Source organism: Orcinus orca, chromosome 18, assembly GCF_937001465.1.
Source record: "Orcinus orca chromosome 18, mOrcOrc1.1, whole genome shotgun sequence".
Lineage (NCBI taxonomy): Eukaryota > Metazoa > Chordata > Mammalia > Artiodactyla > Delphinidae > Orcinus > Orcinus orca.
In genome coordinates this window covers 60,652,797-60,668,297 of record NC_064576.1, presented here as the reverse complement: position 1 = coordinate 60,668,297, position 15,501 = coordinate 60,652,797, and the positions used below count along the sequence as shown (strand labels likewise).

The window sequence follows — 15,501 nt, the reverse complement described above, 5'->3', positions numbered from 1 at the left end:
TCTGTGGGGAGGTTGGTAGCAATCTAGACTCTTGGACTCTGCCCATCTTAGTTATTTCCTTCCTTTCATTCACTGGGGTTTCAGGTTACAGGGTCAGGGAAAGCCTGGTTTTTGAGAGCTTGTCCACCTCTCCTCCACAGCCAGGGGAGCTCTGCATTATCAGGGAAGGGGGAGGATGTACGTTAAGGGAATAGGGCTTAGGCAAATGGTATTTCCTTGGGAGATTCTGATAAGCTCGTGGAAAGCTCCTTTGTTAAGCTTCAGCCTAGTTTTTAGCAGTTGTCCCTCCTCTAAGACGTGCCCTGGTAACAGCAGCTGCTGAGAATCACCTTCTCACCTCGGGGGACATGGAAATCTGTCTCCTACATCGATGGTACCTTCATTCAGTGCCAGCGGTGGCTCTCTGGACTTTAAAAATTTCCCCGTTAGCCTTCTTCTACCTCTTTCCCTTTGTTCACACATGGAAAGCACAGGAAAGTGTTGCATGAGTTTGTACAAGTGCCTTTACTTTTCTTCATCATAGCACAATTCTACTTAAATATAAGAATTACATGTACTTACACCTTCCTGTCAGGCAGTGTGATCATGGTTTTGTAAAGCTGTTCTTTCTAAGTATACATTCCTACTAAGTAAATTTGCTCTGCTTTTAGATAGCGTGTAGAGATTATTGCTTGTACTGCATTAAGTTTTAGCGTTAAGAAGGACGTTTAGATTCCAGATATCGACGGAAAAGGGTCACCCTGTGAAAGAACACACTCTTAGCCTAAGTGGTGAGTTTGTTTCTTAGGACTCCTTGAGTCAAATTTACCAACTCCTTGAAGCAGAGCAAAGGTGTCCTTAGAGTTTCTGTCAAGGAAAATTGATAAATTCTTAGCCTTAGAAGAGCACCACTCAGTTTTTGAGAGAAGTAGTTACCTAATCATGATGATCTATAACTTTCTCTTTTTTAAAAAAAAATACACGTTTTTAATGTCTAACTTAGCATGTCAGACTGGTATTTGGCCTTTCCAAATATGTATTTTTTTCTGAAGTTTATACACTTAGGACACTTAGGTAACAGCAGCTGCTGAAAATCACCTTCTCATCTCAGGGGACGACAGCAACTGTCTCCTGCATGTATAGTACCTTCATTCAGTGCCAATGAGGATCCCTGAGATTTTGTTTCCCCATTAGCCTGTGAAATTTAATTTAATTTCTGTGACATTGATTTTAATTTAATACTGTGAAATTGATTTGTTGAGTAAGGTCTGAACTCTTCTGAAAAAAATCTGATGGAATTATCCATCATGCTAATCATTATCTTTCTGAAGTCTTTCAAAGCTTGAACATGTGTCCTGAGCTTCCTGTATTAATGTGCTCGTTTCCTTCAGAGCATGAAGACTTTTTAACAGTTGCAGAGTCACTGAAGAAAGAATTTGACAGTCCGGAAACTGCCGATCTGAAGTTTCGAATTGATGGGAAATATATCCATGTCCATAAAGCTGTTTTGAAAATCAGGTATTTTCGCATGAGTTTAGAGTCATCAATAACCTTACTTTCTTCTACAATCTCCATTTCTTTGTTATTCCACAAAATGGGGACTAATAAGAAATAATCTTGGTAGTAGAAAGAAATGGCACAACTCAATCCATTTATTACGAAGAGTTTTGCGTGTTATGTGTGTGTGTTTGTGTGTGTGTGCACTCATGTGCCTTTTAGAAAAAGTGTAATGTAGTATTTTTCTGTATTTTTTTCAAATGAAGGAGATCGTGAATACTTATTTTGATCAAAAATTTGTATATAAGGTTTAAGAAAATATAAAAGATTATCAGTGAAAAGCCTATATGTCTTTTTTTACTCTTAATTAAAGATTCGTTTTCCATAAGCAGAAAACTCTTAGGAATACTGGACTTCCTAGCCCTGAGAGACATTGAATTCCCAACTAAAGAAATGTTTTTAAATATAGTGAATGGCAGGAGTTCTTTATATAAATGTGAGGGAACTTTGTATTTATTAGTACCTGGACCATTGCTCACTGAGGCTGCCATTACAGAGAAAGAGGCACATAAAAGCAGACCATTGAGAGTTAAACTAGCCACTTACAAGTCTTTTTTGAAAATGTAGTTAAATATTTATTTACAAAAATAACAAGTTTTAAGGAACTGAAAAGCTATGTCATTCATTACTTTAAGGGAGTAAGTATCTGCACGAAAGTATTAACTGAAAAGGTGAACAGGAAATGTTTCTATCTGTGAACCTGTGGCCATCCAGTCTGTTCCTTTCCTGTATAGTTTTCTGACCGATTTCATCTATTAGTTCTTGCTTAGACAACTGCATCTTTTTACTTCCCAGATGAGGTAAGTTCCTTTGCAAGTGGAGCCATTCTTTTAGTATTCTGAGTGGATATTGAAAGTATTTTTGTGTTTATAGTGTGACTCATTTTAAAAGGATTTGAAAAGGTGATTTTTAAAAAATTATAAAGTATATTGTACTTGAAGAAAATTGAATATTCAGAAATCAGTTCCTCATAGGGACTTCCCTAGTGACGCAGTAGTTAAGAATCCGCCTGCTAATGCAGGGGACACGGGTTCGATACCTGGTCTGGGAAGATCCCACATGCTGCGGAGCAACTAAGCCCATGCGCTACAACTACTGAGCCTGTGCTCTAGAGCTTGTGAGCCACAGCTGCTGAGCCTGTGCTTTGAAACGAGAAGCCACCACAATGAGAAGCCAGCGCACCTCAACGAAGAGTAGCCCCCGCTCACTGCAACTAGACAAAGCCCACGTGCAGCAATGAAGACCCAGTGCAGCCAAAATTGTAAATAAACAAATAGAAAGAAATCAGTTCCTCATATAGGTGGATTTGTGTATGAAATACAGTACAAAAAGACCTATTTAGGTTTTCTTGAAATATGTGACTATTCTAGTGAATGTGTTTTATAAATAAATTGGTAACTGGCTTGGGAGGAGAGGGAGGGGAGCAGGTCAGAGCAAAGGAACAAAATAGGGGTGGTGGCTGTTTTGAAGATGAGTCAGAAAAGAAGGAAAATTGTCATGTAAGGTAATGAAAAAAAATCTTCTTAAATGTCATTCAGTTAACATTTAAAACAGTTTTAAGAATATGCTGATTACATGACACACAAAAAATGAATCATTTGAATGACATGAACATATATCAAAAGTTTGAACACTCATTTCTGAATTTCTTTTAATTTCATTGTTTAAAATGCCCTTCTCTACAACATTTTTTAAAAACAGCAAGCAAGCAGAAAGACTTGATCTGACTGGGGTCTATCAGATGCAAACAGTGGTACTGTTGAAGTGGTAGGTACTTCCAGGCTCCATGTATAATTCTTACTATTTAATAGGCAGTATAGAAAATGAAAGTGAGTGGACGTAAAAGGTGAATGTAAAAGCCCTTGCCTGCGGAATATGTTTGGGTTCTTGTACATGGAATGAATGTATCGGGTTGGCCAAAAAGTTCATTTGGGTTTTTCTGTAACATCTTATGGAAAAACCCGAACAAACTTTTTGGCCAACGCAATACTACTCAAATATTAGTAGTTAAGCATACTTGTAATATTTGTTTATCCCTGATTTCATCAACTTAATTAGGTAACTTTTGCTGTTCCGTTTTAGGTGTGAGCACTTTCGATCCATGTTCCAGTCTTACTGGAATGAGGACATGAAGGAGGTGATAGAAATAGACCAGTTTTCCTACCCAGTGTACCGTGCCTTTCTCCAGTACCTCTACACAGATACAGTGGATCTGCCGCCTGAAGATGCCATAGGTACCAGCCACATTGGGACTGGCCAGGGCACAGGGTCAAAAATATAACTCCCTGTATTCTTACAGTATTGAAATGTAAAAAGTTTCAGGTTTATTGGTTTTTACATGGTTTTTAAGAAAGATTTGAAGTAAATGCCTTTAAAAAATAGTACTGTATTTGGGAGAGGGATGGACTCAGAGTTTGGGATTAGTAGATGCAAACTATTATATATAGGATGGATAAACAACAAGGTCCTACTGTATAGCACAGGGAGCTATATTCAATATCCTGGGATAAACCATAATGGAAAAGAATATAAAAAAGAATGTATACCTGTGTATAACCGAGTCACTTTGCCATACGGAAGAAATTAACACAACATTATAAATCAACTGTACTTCAATAAAAATTGTTTTAAAGATAGTATTGTATCGATATGGTTAATAATTATGGACACTATACGACTGTGGTCTTATTTTACTTTTTTAATACTGAAGTATAAGTTGCTAATGGATTTAGCGTATCATTTTGGAAACAAAATGAGGGGGGATATTCAATTTTTTCCCCTTCCTTTGTACTACAGAAGAAATTGTATAAAGTGAGTATAGGAGAGGTATGTTTGGGAGGTGGGGAAGGGGTGGACTGAAAAAGAGAATTTATTTAATAAAATTCAGAGTGTTATTCCCTAAGAAGCTTCTGCTGATTTATCTACATAACTCTTCACCAAAGTGAAATATATATATTTATAAATGATTGGAAATTACTGTAACCTCAGTTAAGCTTTCCACATTTTACTTTCAGGTCTTTTGGATTTGGCGACATCGTACTGTGAAAACAGACTGAAGAAACTTTGTCAGCACATTATCAAGCGAGGAATCACCGTGGAGAATGCCTTTTCATTGTTCTCTGCCGCGGTCAGATATGATGCAGAGGTAACATAAAATGATAAGCAGAAACACAAACCGCCCTTAACACCCCGTGAGCACGTTGCTCCTTTCTTGTGTGAGACAAGAAGCGTGATGAGTAACTTCACTTCTATGTAGGGAATCATTGAACTGACTGACCCCTAAAAAATGAAATCTGGCTTGCTTTATTCTCTGTTCATAGTTTCAAACACAGTTGTTTCTCTACTTATATTTTTACCTAAGCTAGGAAGCTAACTGAAGTCCCAGCAGCTATACTGCAGGTTGGAATATAAAGTGCCATACCTAGTGGGACTAACAAACAGCATATTTTAGTTTCAAGTGTTTCTCCAGGTCAGCTTAATATATTTTTCTCAAGATCCACTTTGCTGTCTCCCCAGCTCTCCCCTGTCGTAAACCAACGCTGCCCTGTGATTTATAGCTAGCTGTGTGTGCTCTGAAAATTCTGTCATCGTCTAATTATCACTCACAGTTATTCATGGGTGAAGAGCTTGCTCTGGACTCCTTTTTGTTTGTTTGCTTTTTATATTGGATTGATTGATGGATCTCTAGAGAGTCTCTGAATGAATGAGCTTTTGGGAGTCTTGTGTTTCGGACATTTATGTACATTTTCTTTAAGTTAAGAGCCACGATATCATCAGATTGTAAGCTCCCTCTGAGCAGGAACTGTATCTTATTCATCTGTGTGCCTTGTGCCTGGCACATGATAAATGTTTGTTGAACTGAATGAAGATTGTACCACGTGAAGGATACATGAAGGATAATTAGTGAACTCAAGGCTGGTATGGTTGGTTCTACATATTCATGAAGAATAAAAGTCAAAGAGCAAGAGTTTTGGAGTTACAGATGTCTAGCTAAGGTGTGCACCCTAAATGGAACAATTAGTCTTTCTTATAGGTATTTTGTCATCATATGATGAGGCAGATTACCTGGTATCAGGGAATTTACCAGACACCTGCAAAGATCTGCAGCTGTGGCTTTGGAGATGTGGTGGATAGACTTCATCTTTGTCACATTTGGGGATCGAAATGGACCATTATGTCTTGCGTTTTCAAAATGTACCCTATCTTTATTTCAGATTATGTTATGATTATAAATATTTGGTAAGGTCAGATATAGCTGATTTTCTCTGTGACCTTTTCAACAGATGGAATGATGATCAAAGTCAATCATTTCTCATGGGAAATGGAAATATAGTTTTTTTCCTACCCTTTCTTTGTCATCGTGAACATTTTTATTAGAAATGCTGTTTCTTTAGATTTTATTTCTGCCCAATGATGTAATTTTAAATTGGTCCATGGCTTTTCTGTCCATTTGGTGATTGACTTGAGAATCCTCTGTGTCTCACCATACTCCTCCTCAGTGCTGATGAGTTCCATATTCTTGGGATTAGCATCTTGCTGACCAAAACCAGTCAGAACCACGTGGGCAGAGGCAGATATCTCGGCTTGAGTTGCTGGAAATTTCTTCTGCACTTTCAGCTTTTCTACCCCAGAACGTTTATAGAAAATGCCTTATTCCACTTCTACCCAGGCCGGTTGATCATTTCCTTCAGTAGTTTTCACTTTTCTGATATCAAGTATAGATACATTAAAAGCTGTCCCTTGTTTGAGACCACAAACACATGTGCTTCCACAGAGTCTGTCACAGTGCGGGCATATAGTTGGCACTCAGAAATGTATGTTGAGTTAAATGAACGAATGAATGTGTAATATTTGAAACACCTCACCATGAAGTTCTGCTTTTTTAAAAAAACAAACAAACCACAACTCACAACCCCACAAATATACGTTCACTGTAGAAAAATTAGAAAATAGAAGGCAAAAAGCCTTCTTTCTAGGTTGTTTGGTTTTGATTGTGTTGGGAGTTATGTAATCGACTAATGTAGCTTTACGTTTTATTTCCTTAATACTGTAGAATGTAGAAAGTAAATAAATGAAGTCTCTAGAATATAAAAATAAAACCCACTTACTATATCTATTAGTTGATGGGAAGCTGCTCCTAAGACAGATTGGAAATTAGCTGCAAAATCCGTTGTTTTCAGACATTGAACTTGGGGACCCTACTTGACTTTCCCTTCACTCTGTTGGTTGAAATGCTGGGAGGATGGAGACTACTAACTGCCTCTCATGCTTCTTCTCTTTGCTATAAAAATTACTGTGGTTCCTCCATGCCTCCTTTTTTTTTTTTTTTTTTTTGGTGGTACGCGGGCCTCTCACTGTTGTGGCCTCTCCCGTTGCGGAGCACAGGCTCTGGACGCACAGGCTCAGCGGCCATGGCTCACGGGCCCAGCTGCTCTGCGGCATGTGGGGTCTTCCCAGACCGGGGCACGAACCTGCGTCCCCTGCATCGGCAGGCGGACTCTCAACCACTGGGCCACCAGGGAAGCCCCATGCCTCCTTTTAACAAGAGAATTTTGAAGCAAATGGACATACATAAAAAGAGCGAAAATGTATTGACTCAGTAGTTGTGGAGATTTTAAAAAGTAAGCTAATTGTTGTGGAACCCTTGCATTAATGAATGCATTGTCAAACTTTCTGCATGTCTTTATAAAGTAAAGAAGGACTTGGAGAAGGAGCACTTAAATATTCCTCTAGTACAAACCTGAATAAGTATCGACATCAAGGGAGAAAATGCATATAAAACATTGTCTCGTGATATTTCTGATCACATTATAAACTTTTTTTTTTTTAATATTTTGAAATGCTTCTATTTATACTGTTTCTTTTCAGGAGATTTTTGTTTTCTGTGTCTATTTGAACATTAGAAGAAACAGTTGGGGATTTTTTTCTGTTTAACCAGAATAGAGAACTTTCCAGAAAATCCTACTTTCTGAGCAGCTATGTCTTAAAATTTTGCTTTTGGTGGGAGAAGCAATAAATATGAGCCAGGAATCTAATTCCAAAATTGATTTGGGATATGAGTATTGGAAAGCTTCACGCTAAAGCCAGATGGTCAGCATTTATTTCTTTTTTCAAGGGGTTAAATTAAAAGTTTTTTGTGATCAGTAGACTGTAAAATACTTTTTGGGTAGTGAGAGAAGACACCTTTAAAATTTTTTTCCAGTACAGTGAGACACTTAAATACATTCTAAAAAACAAAATCAAAACCTACTTTGATGTGGAATATTTTGTGCTTGATATGCAGTTGACCCTTGAACAATGCAGGGATTAATCGCGTATAACTTACAGTCAGCCCTCCATATCCCTGGTTCATCCGCATCTGCGGATTCAACCAAACTTAGATCCTGTAGGGCTGTAGTATGTACTATTGAAAAATATCCTGGGTAAGTGGACCCGCGCAATTCAAACCTGCGTTGTTCAAGGGTCAACTATACTATCAAGTGAATTAGAGACTATAGTGTTTGGGTTTTGTTATCTAATTATTTTAACAACACGTTTGGACAGTTAGGTGTGGTTCTCGGTATCTGCCGTCTCAAATGTGTCTCAAGGGTGGCCTGTGACACAGAGGTCTCACCCTGGCCAAGTGTCCTCCCACAGGAAGTCTTAGCACTCTCATGTATTTTAGATTTTAAGGCTGGATAAGAACTCCGTTGAAGGCTGCATTAGCATTTTTAAAATGTGGATATTAAGACCATCAGTTCTCTGTGTTTTGTTTCTAAAGAAAATCTGTGGAAAGGAAAAACAACTTATTTTCAGAGTGTGTAGAGTTATTGGAATAATTTAATTTAAATGCTTAAAGATTTGGAGCAAATTTGTAAATTTAGAATAGCAATATTTTATTTTGATCTTCCTTATTAATTATAACAAATCTGATATCTGATTTGCCCCAGAACCACTTACAATAATTTCACCACAGAATGTCATAAACATGGACTTTGGTTTCTAAAACAACAAGAATACCATATTAGACTCCTTGATTTTACACCCTTCCCCACTTTCTTATTCCATGGCCTTGAGAAGACTCTTAGGAACTTTTTTCATCTACTGGTCAAGTGGTCCTTCTCATCCTTCTTAGAAAATTTTTTTTTTTAAGCCCAGCAGTCCTGTTATAGTTGACTTATTAGTTGGGTAAGAGTTGCATTTTCTTCTGGGTAATTGAAGATCTGATCGTTTGCAGCGTGAGGTGAACAGATCATGTAGGTTTTTATAGTATTTAAGAATTATCAGAAGGGTGTTTATCTAATCCACACGTCAACATCAATAGCACACTGGCTCAGGTTGCGACGTGAATGTGCTTGGCTGTGCCACTCTCTGGTTCAGGCAAATGAACGTGCAAATTCCAGTTTCTCTCTTCAAGTGTGTTCAATGCTTCCTTTTCCCAAGTTCTGCCTTATCCAACGTGTAATTAGTTATTTAAACAACCCAGATTTAGATTATTTTCAGTATTCTTGAAACTGTTAAACATTTGTTGAATACAGTTGACCCTTGATCCACACAGGTTTGAATTGCACAGATCCACTTACATGTGGGTATTTTTCAGTAGTAAACACTACAGTACTACATGATCCACAGTTGGTTGAACCTGCGATTGTGGAGGGCCAACTATTAATTGTACTTGGATTAACCCCTGTGGTTTTCAAGTATCAACTGTACTGAGAAATCTTTCCAAACTAATTGGAGGGGAAGGGAAGGCAGTTTGATAAGACTATTTTCATAGGTATATGAACTGATTTGTAATTAGAAGCACCATTTGTATACCTGTACCATATAAAAAAGTTCTTAAAGTTTATACTCAAGGTAATCTATACAGTAGGTAAACTGAATAAACTCACTTTTTCATTATACTACCAAGGTCTTTAATTCCAAATAAACAGATATAGAAGTGGTAAGGTTTTGCAGTGTCAGAATTTAGTGTCCTCTCTTTCTCCTTTGAATTTGAAATTATATAATTAAAACTTAATATTTAAAGATCCTTATCTGATACATTACATGGTTTGAAGAACTTTTTGTGCTATGACTGGCTCCTTCTTCCTAAGTGATATGTAGATAAACTAGTTTTCTATTTTTGATAAACAAGATTAAAATATGACTTTCATCTTTCCGTGGGGTATCATTTAGTCCCTAGAGCTATTTATTAACCATTGGGTTATGATACCAGGAGTAGTCCTTTTTCTTTAATAATAATGTGAGAGAGAAAATGTTTTCTATTGTTTAACATTTTAGTTTATTGTAATACACCCGAGCATTCAGCTGTCCACCCCACTGGGAATCTCTTATTAAAAAACACGGATTCAGGTATTGTGCTAACATGTTAAATGCATTTTCAATTATCTGGAGAATAAAACTCTGACAGTAGCTGGCTGAGAGACATTAAATGTGGTTTATCTCTTACTGGTTATATGCCTGGAGGGGAGGGACGAGAGACTCTTAGAATAAGGAAGTATTCGTTTGCAGGGGTCTGAAAGGGGTGTTTCTGTATGCGGATGCGGCCCTTCCCCACCCTGCCTAAAATTCTCATTTGGTGGTGGCTGGGAAACACGAAGCCAAGACCCTACAGTTTAACAGTTGTTGAGATCCTAGTTTGACAGAACCCTGAGTACTGACCTTCAGTATTGTTGGCCACATTACAGAAACTGAGCTCTTAGACTTCATCTTTGTGTACATTCCAGGTACCTAATTGATTTAGTAAATATGTTCCTTTTTTTTTTTTTAATTTATTTTATTTTTGGCTGTGTTGCGTCTTCGTTGCTGCGCACGGGCTTTCTCTAGTTGCAGTGAGCGGGGGCTACTCTTCATTGCAGTGCACGGGCTTCTCATTGCGGTGGTTTCTCCTGTTGTGGAGCACGGGCTCTAGGCACGCGGGCTTCAGTAGTTGTGGCTTGCGGGCTCTAGAGTGCAGGCTCAGTAGTTGTGGCGCACGGGCTTAGTTGCTCCGTGGCATGTGGGATCTTCCCAGACCAGGGCTCGAACCTGTGTCCCCTGCATTGGCAGGCAGATATTTAACCACTGCGCCACCAGGGAAGCCCCTGTTCCAATGCTTGAAGGGACAAACAACAATATAGTAGAGTTTTGCTGGAGATGAAAGCATGTCTTAGCATAGGTAGAAATAGATCTTTTTTAAAAAATTTATTTATTTATTTTTGGCTGTGTTGGGTCTTCGCTGTGTGCGCGGGCTTTCTCTAGTTGCAGCAAGCAGGGGCTACTCTTCGTTGTGGTGCGCGGGCTTCTCATTGTGATGGCTTCTCTTATTGCGGAGCACGGGCTCTAGGCGGCAGGCTTCAGTAGTTGTGGCACACGGGCTCAGTAGTTGTGGCTCGTGGCCTCTAGGCACATGGGCTCAGTAATTGTGGTGCATGGGCTTAGTTGCTGCGCAGCATGTGGGATCTTCCCGGACCAGGGCTTGAACCCGTGTCCCCTGCATTGACAGGCGGATTCTTAACCACTGCGCCACCAGGGAAGCCCAGAAATAGATTTTTAAATTGTTCTGGTTTGCCACTTGTGTATGTTACTCTCCCTCTGAATGTTGGTAGTTGGTAACTTCCATTGTCTAACTGAAAAGTCAAGTCTCTGTGACTATTCTTTTGTGGATTGACTATCCGAGAAATTAGCATGGTGGAAGTTGTAGTATAGTATTCTTTGTGGCTTTAAAAATGAAGGCATTTTTATATAGGAGAGCATGAAAGTGAATTTAAGGTCTTTGGAAGTTTTATTTTTAATGTGTCACTTTAGGTTGACCATTTCTCTTCATCATTTTTCTGTTTCTTAAAGTCTTCGCTTCCTTGGACCAAATGACCCACATCTTAATTCTTTTCTCTGACTTCTTGAATGTGGTAAAACATATGATATGGACAAAAGTTGTTTCAGCTTTTTAAAACCATGTCTTTGAGTGACTAGACTATGTGATAACCGTGAGGAAATCACCCCCCACTGTGTGTGTGTGTGTGTGTGTGTGTGTTTGTGTGTGTGTGTGTGTGTGTGTGTGTGTGTGTTTTGAAGAGTCAGACTTGAGTAGGGGAACCATTGCTTTTACTGTGTGGTGAGTAAATAGTTTGTATTTTTCTGACATGTACCTGTGGTCACTTGTTTGCCTAGTTTGAGGTTTCTGGCCTCAAATCTCTTCTGGGGGAGGGTGAGGGAGCTGGAGAGAAGTAATTCAAAGTTAATTTAAAAAGGCCTCTTCTTGTTTTTATTTTTGTTGTGTGTGTCCAGGATTTAGAAGAATTCTGCTTTAAGTTTTGCATCAATCATTTGACAGAAGTTACACAGACTGCAGCATTTTGGCAAATGGATGGCCCTCTGCTAAAGGAATTCATTGCTAAAGCCAGTAAATGTGGAGCCTTTAAGAACTGAAGCCCAAGACTGCTGGGTTTTGTGTGAGTGCTCTGGGGCTGCTGGTGATGGTGTGTCGTTTGTGCTCTATGGGTGATGTAATTCTGCAGGTAAAAGAGCCCATCAGGTTGATTTGCTCACATGGAGATACAGTTCTCTGTGTAAGGATACAGGAAGGGTGTACGGCTTTTCCTGAACCCATTTTAAACAACCCTTATTTCCAGATGTGTATATTTTAAATGTGACCTTAACGTTTGGCTGGGACATTGTACAAGGGTGAAAGTCTAGCTGGTTGTTTGATTTTTGTTTGGTTTGGTTTTGATTAGAGGAACTCCTGAAGTTGGAAAGGGGGCTTTGCGGCAAGTCTCCTGGCTTGCATATCGACAACCCTTTTAACGCCAGGGGTTGGGATAGGGTGCCAACTGTGAGAGGTGTAGAGGCCCCACTGGGAATGACAGATGCTGACTTGGGGGCTTGTTGAAGGGCTGCATTAGTTGCTAGTTCAGTAGCTTCACTGTGAAGGAATAGTTAAGATTGTCTGAGGCTTTTGTTTGTGTATTTGCATTATTGATGACTTTTTTAACTTCAAAATAATATTCAATTTAATATAAGCCTATTGAAATTATGTGAAGATGAATTTCTAGGTTAGTCGGGGTTTCTCTTAAGACTTAAGTACGTAAAGAGTCGTAATGTAGAACTATCTGTGAAAACTTGATAATGAAAGAAACTTCATTTGGGTGAAAGTGGATATTTTATAACTCAAGAGTCTCCACTACTAACAGTGTTTTCTTAAGGTTAAATTTGAGAACCCAAATTTAAATCCCCCCACCTTTTCTCCTATAAATGCTAATCATATAAGAGGAAAATAGTGATATATTCAATGTACTCTTGCCTTCCTGAATTGTGGTTGCTGAATCATCAGATCTGCTACGTCCGGCTCAAATAAGTGGTTCTTAAAACCAAGTTTCTTACAGGACTTAATAGAATTTGTTTTTAATCGATTTTTATCTATGCCAAATGCTGTCACACATTTTGCTTATTTGAAATGTCACCAGCTTTCACGTTTGATTTTCCTTTCCTTTTAATTGTGTTAGGTAACTTTGAAAAAGGATCCAAATTATGAGGGTGTTTTTTTGGTCTGGTTATGAAATGTGACTTTGGGAAGTAAGAGTGTTCAACTCTGAGTTTTATCACGTGTGCCCGTTGAGCTTGCTTCAAGGACAAAGCTTTGTTCTGCTCTCTGGCCCACGGACTCATTTCCATTTGTGGGGGCTCCTTTAGTGAACTGTGTCATGTTTGGAAGGTCCTCCATCTGAAGTTAGAGACCGAATCCATTTTCAGACCCCAATTAAAAAGAGGGTGAATAGATGCTGCAGCTACTGTTTTTAGCAATGTTTCTAAGTGTATATTGGGGGGTGAGGGCCCAAAGATGGAAATTCATTGATAGATGAAATAAACCCGGAAGTCTCAGCCTCCTTTTCTTTACCATGTTGCAAGTGATTGAAGCCCAATGAGTTATTAGGTTAGAATTAGTTCTGCAACATAATAGAATTTTCTTACTAGGTTGATAAATGTACATTAATTTGATTATTAGCTATGATGGGTAGTGTTTCTAACAGTCACTGTCTATAGGCTTATGATCTGGACAAAACAAGAACTTCAGTAAATTTACTATTGCTCTTACTTGAAAAAAAACTTTAAAAAAGCACAAATTAACATAGATCCATTTCCATAGATAGTTCATTCGCTAAACAAATATTTACTGAGTTCCCAATAGGTGAAGAACCACTTCTCATATTAGATTACTGAGTAATTTGTATGACTATATTTTCAGTGAAGAGAACAGAAAAAAGTCTCTCAGAAAGTACTTGAGTATCTTGTGTTGGTTTTTTTTTAAAAATAGGCTCTCTTATTTTTCTACTTGGTTTTGTTGTTAATCATAGCAGGAGATGAAAACTATTCTTTGAATTGTTTTTTTCATCTGATATAATAGTGAAAGCCAAAATATTGGTATTTCTTCACATAGCCCTAAAATGTACTCTTGAACTTCCTACTGGAACAAGGTTTGATACGCTAGTTATATAGGTTGTATATATGTAATGTTTAGAGTGACATATTAATAAATAAAGCAATCTGTTAAAATAGGCATGTAGAGTTATTTTTTCCCTCTCAAAAATCAATAATCTGGCAGCCTTAAAAGGGAAGGAAATTCTGACACATGCTGCAGCTTGGATGAACCTTGAGGACATTATGCTAAGTGAAATAAGCCAGTCCCAAAAGGACAAGTACTGTATGATTCCATTTACATGAGGTCCCTGGAGTAGTCAGATTCATAGGAAGTAGAATGGTGGTTGGCAGGGGCTGGGAGAAAGGGTATAAGGGGTTATTGTTTAATAGGTACAGAGTTTCAGTTTTGCAAGATGGAAAGAGTTCTATGCGTGGACGATACACAACAATGTGAATGGACTTAACGCCACTGAACTGTACACTTTAGCATGGTTAACATGGTAATGTGTATTTTGCCACAGTTTAAAAAAAAACCAGTACTGTGATTCTTGGGTATCAGACTAAAAACAGGTACCACCATGAACATGCTGTTTCTCAATTATCCTTCCCACCCCAGAAGATATGCTTTGGTTTTGTTCCTGCCGAAAGATACTACAATTGAACTGTCACAGTAGAAAAACGTATCTGGATCCTTTTGGGGACTTATAAATGAAGGGAGAGACATGGTCCCTATCCTCAAGGAATGTAAAAATTATTGGGAGAGAGGAGAGAGGTTTAGGAATTAACAACATAATAACATTTATAAACAGCTTTTCGTTAAGTCATTGAGAGGAAACCCAGTAGGGTTAGTATGAGAAGCAATTGTTCTGAAGGTCATGTTTGTGCAGCATAGGGGGCAACACAAACGTCCTTTTAGCTCATTTCCAAAACAACAGTCAGTGGCCCAAGCAAGGGCTTAGAGGTGGTTCGGAATAATGAGCCTTCCAGAACTTTACCATAAGCAAGTTTGTTTGGTTAGAATGGGAAAATAAACCAGGGCCCCTCAGGTGGAAATGTTGGCAAGGGGAGGGCATGTGTTTGTGTGTGTGGTGTGGATGAGAACATTTATTTCCCACAATGCCAGGCATTTTAATGCCCTATGCTTCACACGCATTTTCTTTTTTAGTGCCCATATTTTGTACCGTAAAGTAGGCAGAATTAGTCTCATATTAAATAATTGTTTCAGCAGTGACACAGCTAAAGTAAAAATCCAGGTCTGTTTTAATTTGCCCGATATTTGCCACTTGATGACAAATACATGTTGCTCCCTTGTGCTGAGTTACCACCATGAATGGTGAAATTTGAAAGTAAAGTGGTGGACAGAGGGTTTTTTTAAGAAATAAACATCATGACATCAGAACTGTTACTCAGATAAGCTTTGCTATAGGATGTATCATCAGGGAGGGAAGCTGAAGTTACAGCATCATCTAGACCAGGGGAAATCTTTATTCAGTGGGTCTGGGATGGAGTCTTGGTTTTTTTTTTTTAATTGAGGTATAGTCGATTTACAATATTATCTTAGTTTTAGATATACAACATAGTGATTCAAAA

At 38.4% G+C, this 15,501-nt stretch overlaps 1 protein-coding gene across 9 annotated transcripts in view; it reads left to right on the top strand.

Moving 5' to 3' along the window:
* Positions 1–14,050, top strand: part of RCBTB1 (RCC1 and BTB domain containing protein 1) — a 50,203-nt gene extending 36,153 nt beyond the window's left edge. For 5 of the 9 annotated variants that reach the window (XM_049701057.1, XM_049701056.1, XM_049701055.1 and 2 more), the window contains 5 exons: positions 1,311–1,497; positions 3,238–3,303; positions 3,619–3,770; positions 4,551–4,681; positions 11,785–14,050. In XM_049701057.1, the coding sequence (XP_049557014.1) occupies positions 1,311–1,497; positions 3,238–3,303; positions 3,619–3,770; positions 4,551–4,681; positions 11,785–11,925 (677 nt within the window). In that variant the 3' untranslated portion in view covers positions 11,926–14,050. The remainder of the gene's footprint in view (positions 1–1,310; positions 1,498–3,237; positions 3,304–3,618; positions 3,771–4,550; positions 4,682–11,784) is intronic. The other 4 variants (XM_049701060.1, XM_004274608.3, XM_049701058.1 and 1 more) reach the window with 3 other exon arrangements.
* Positions 14,051–15,501: the final 1,451 nt, after the last annotated feature.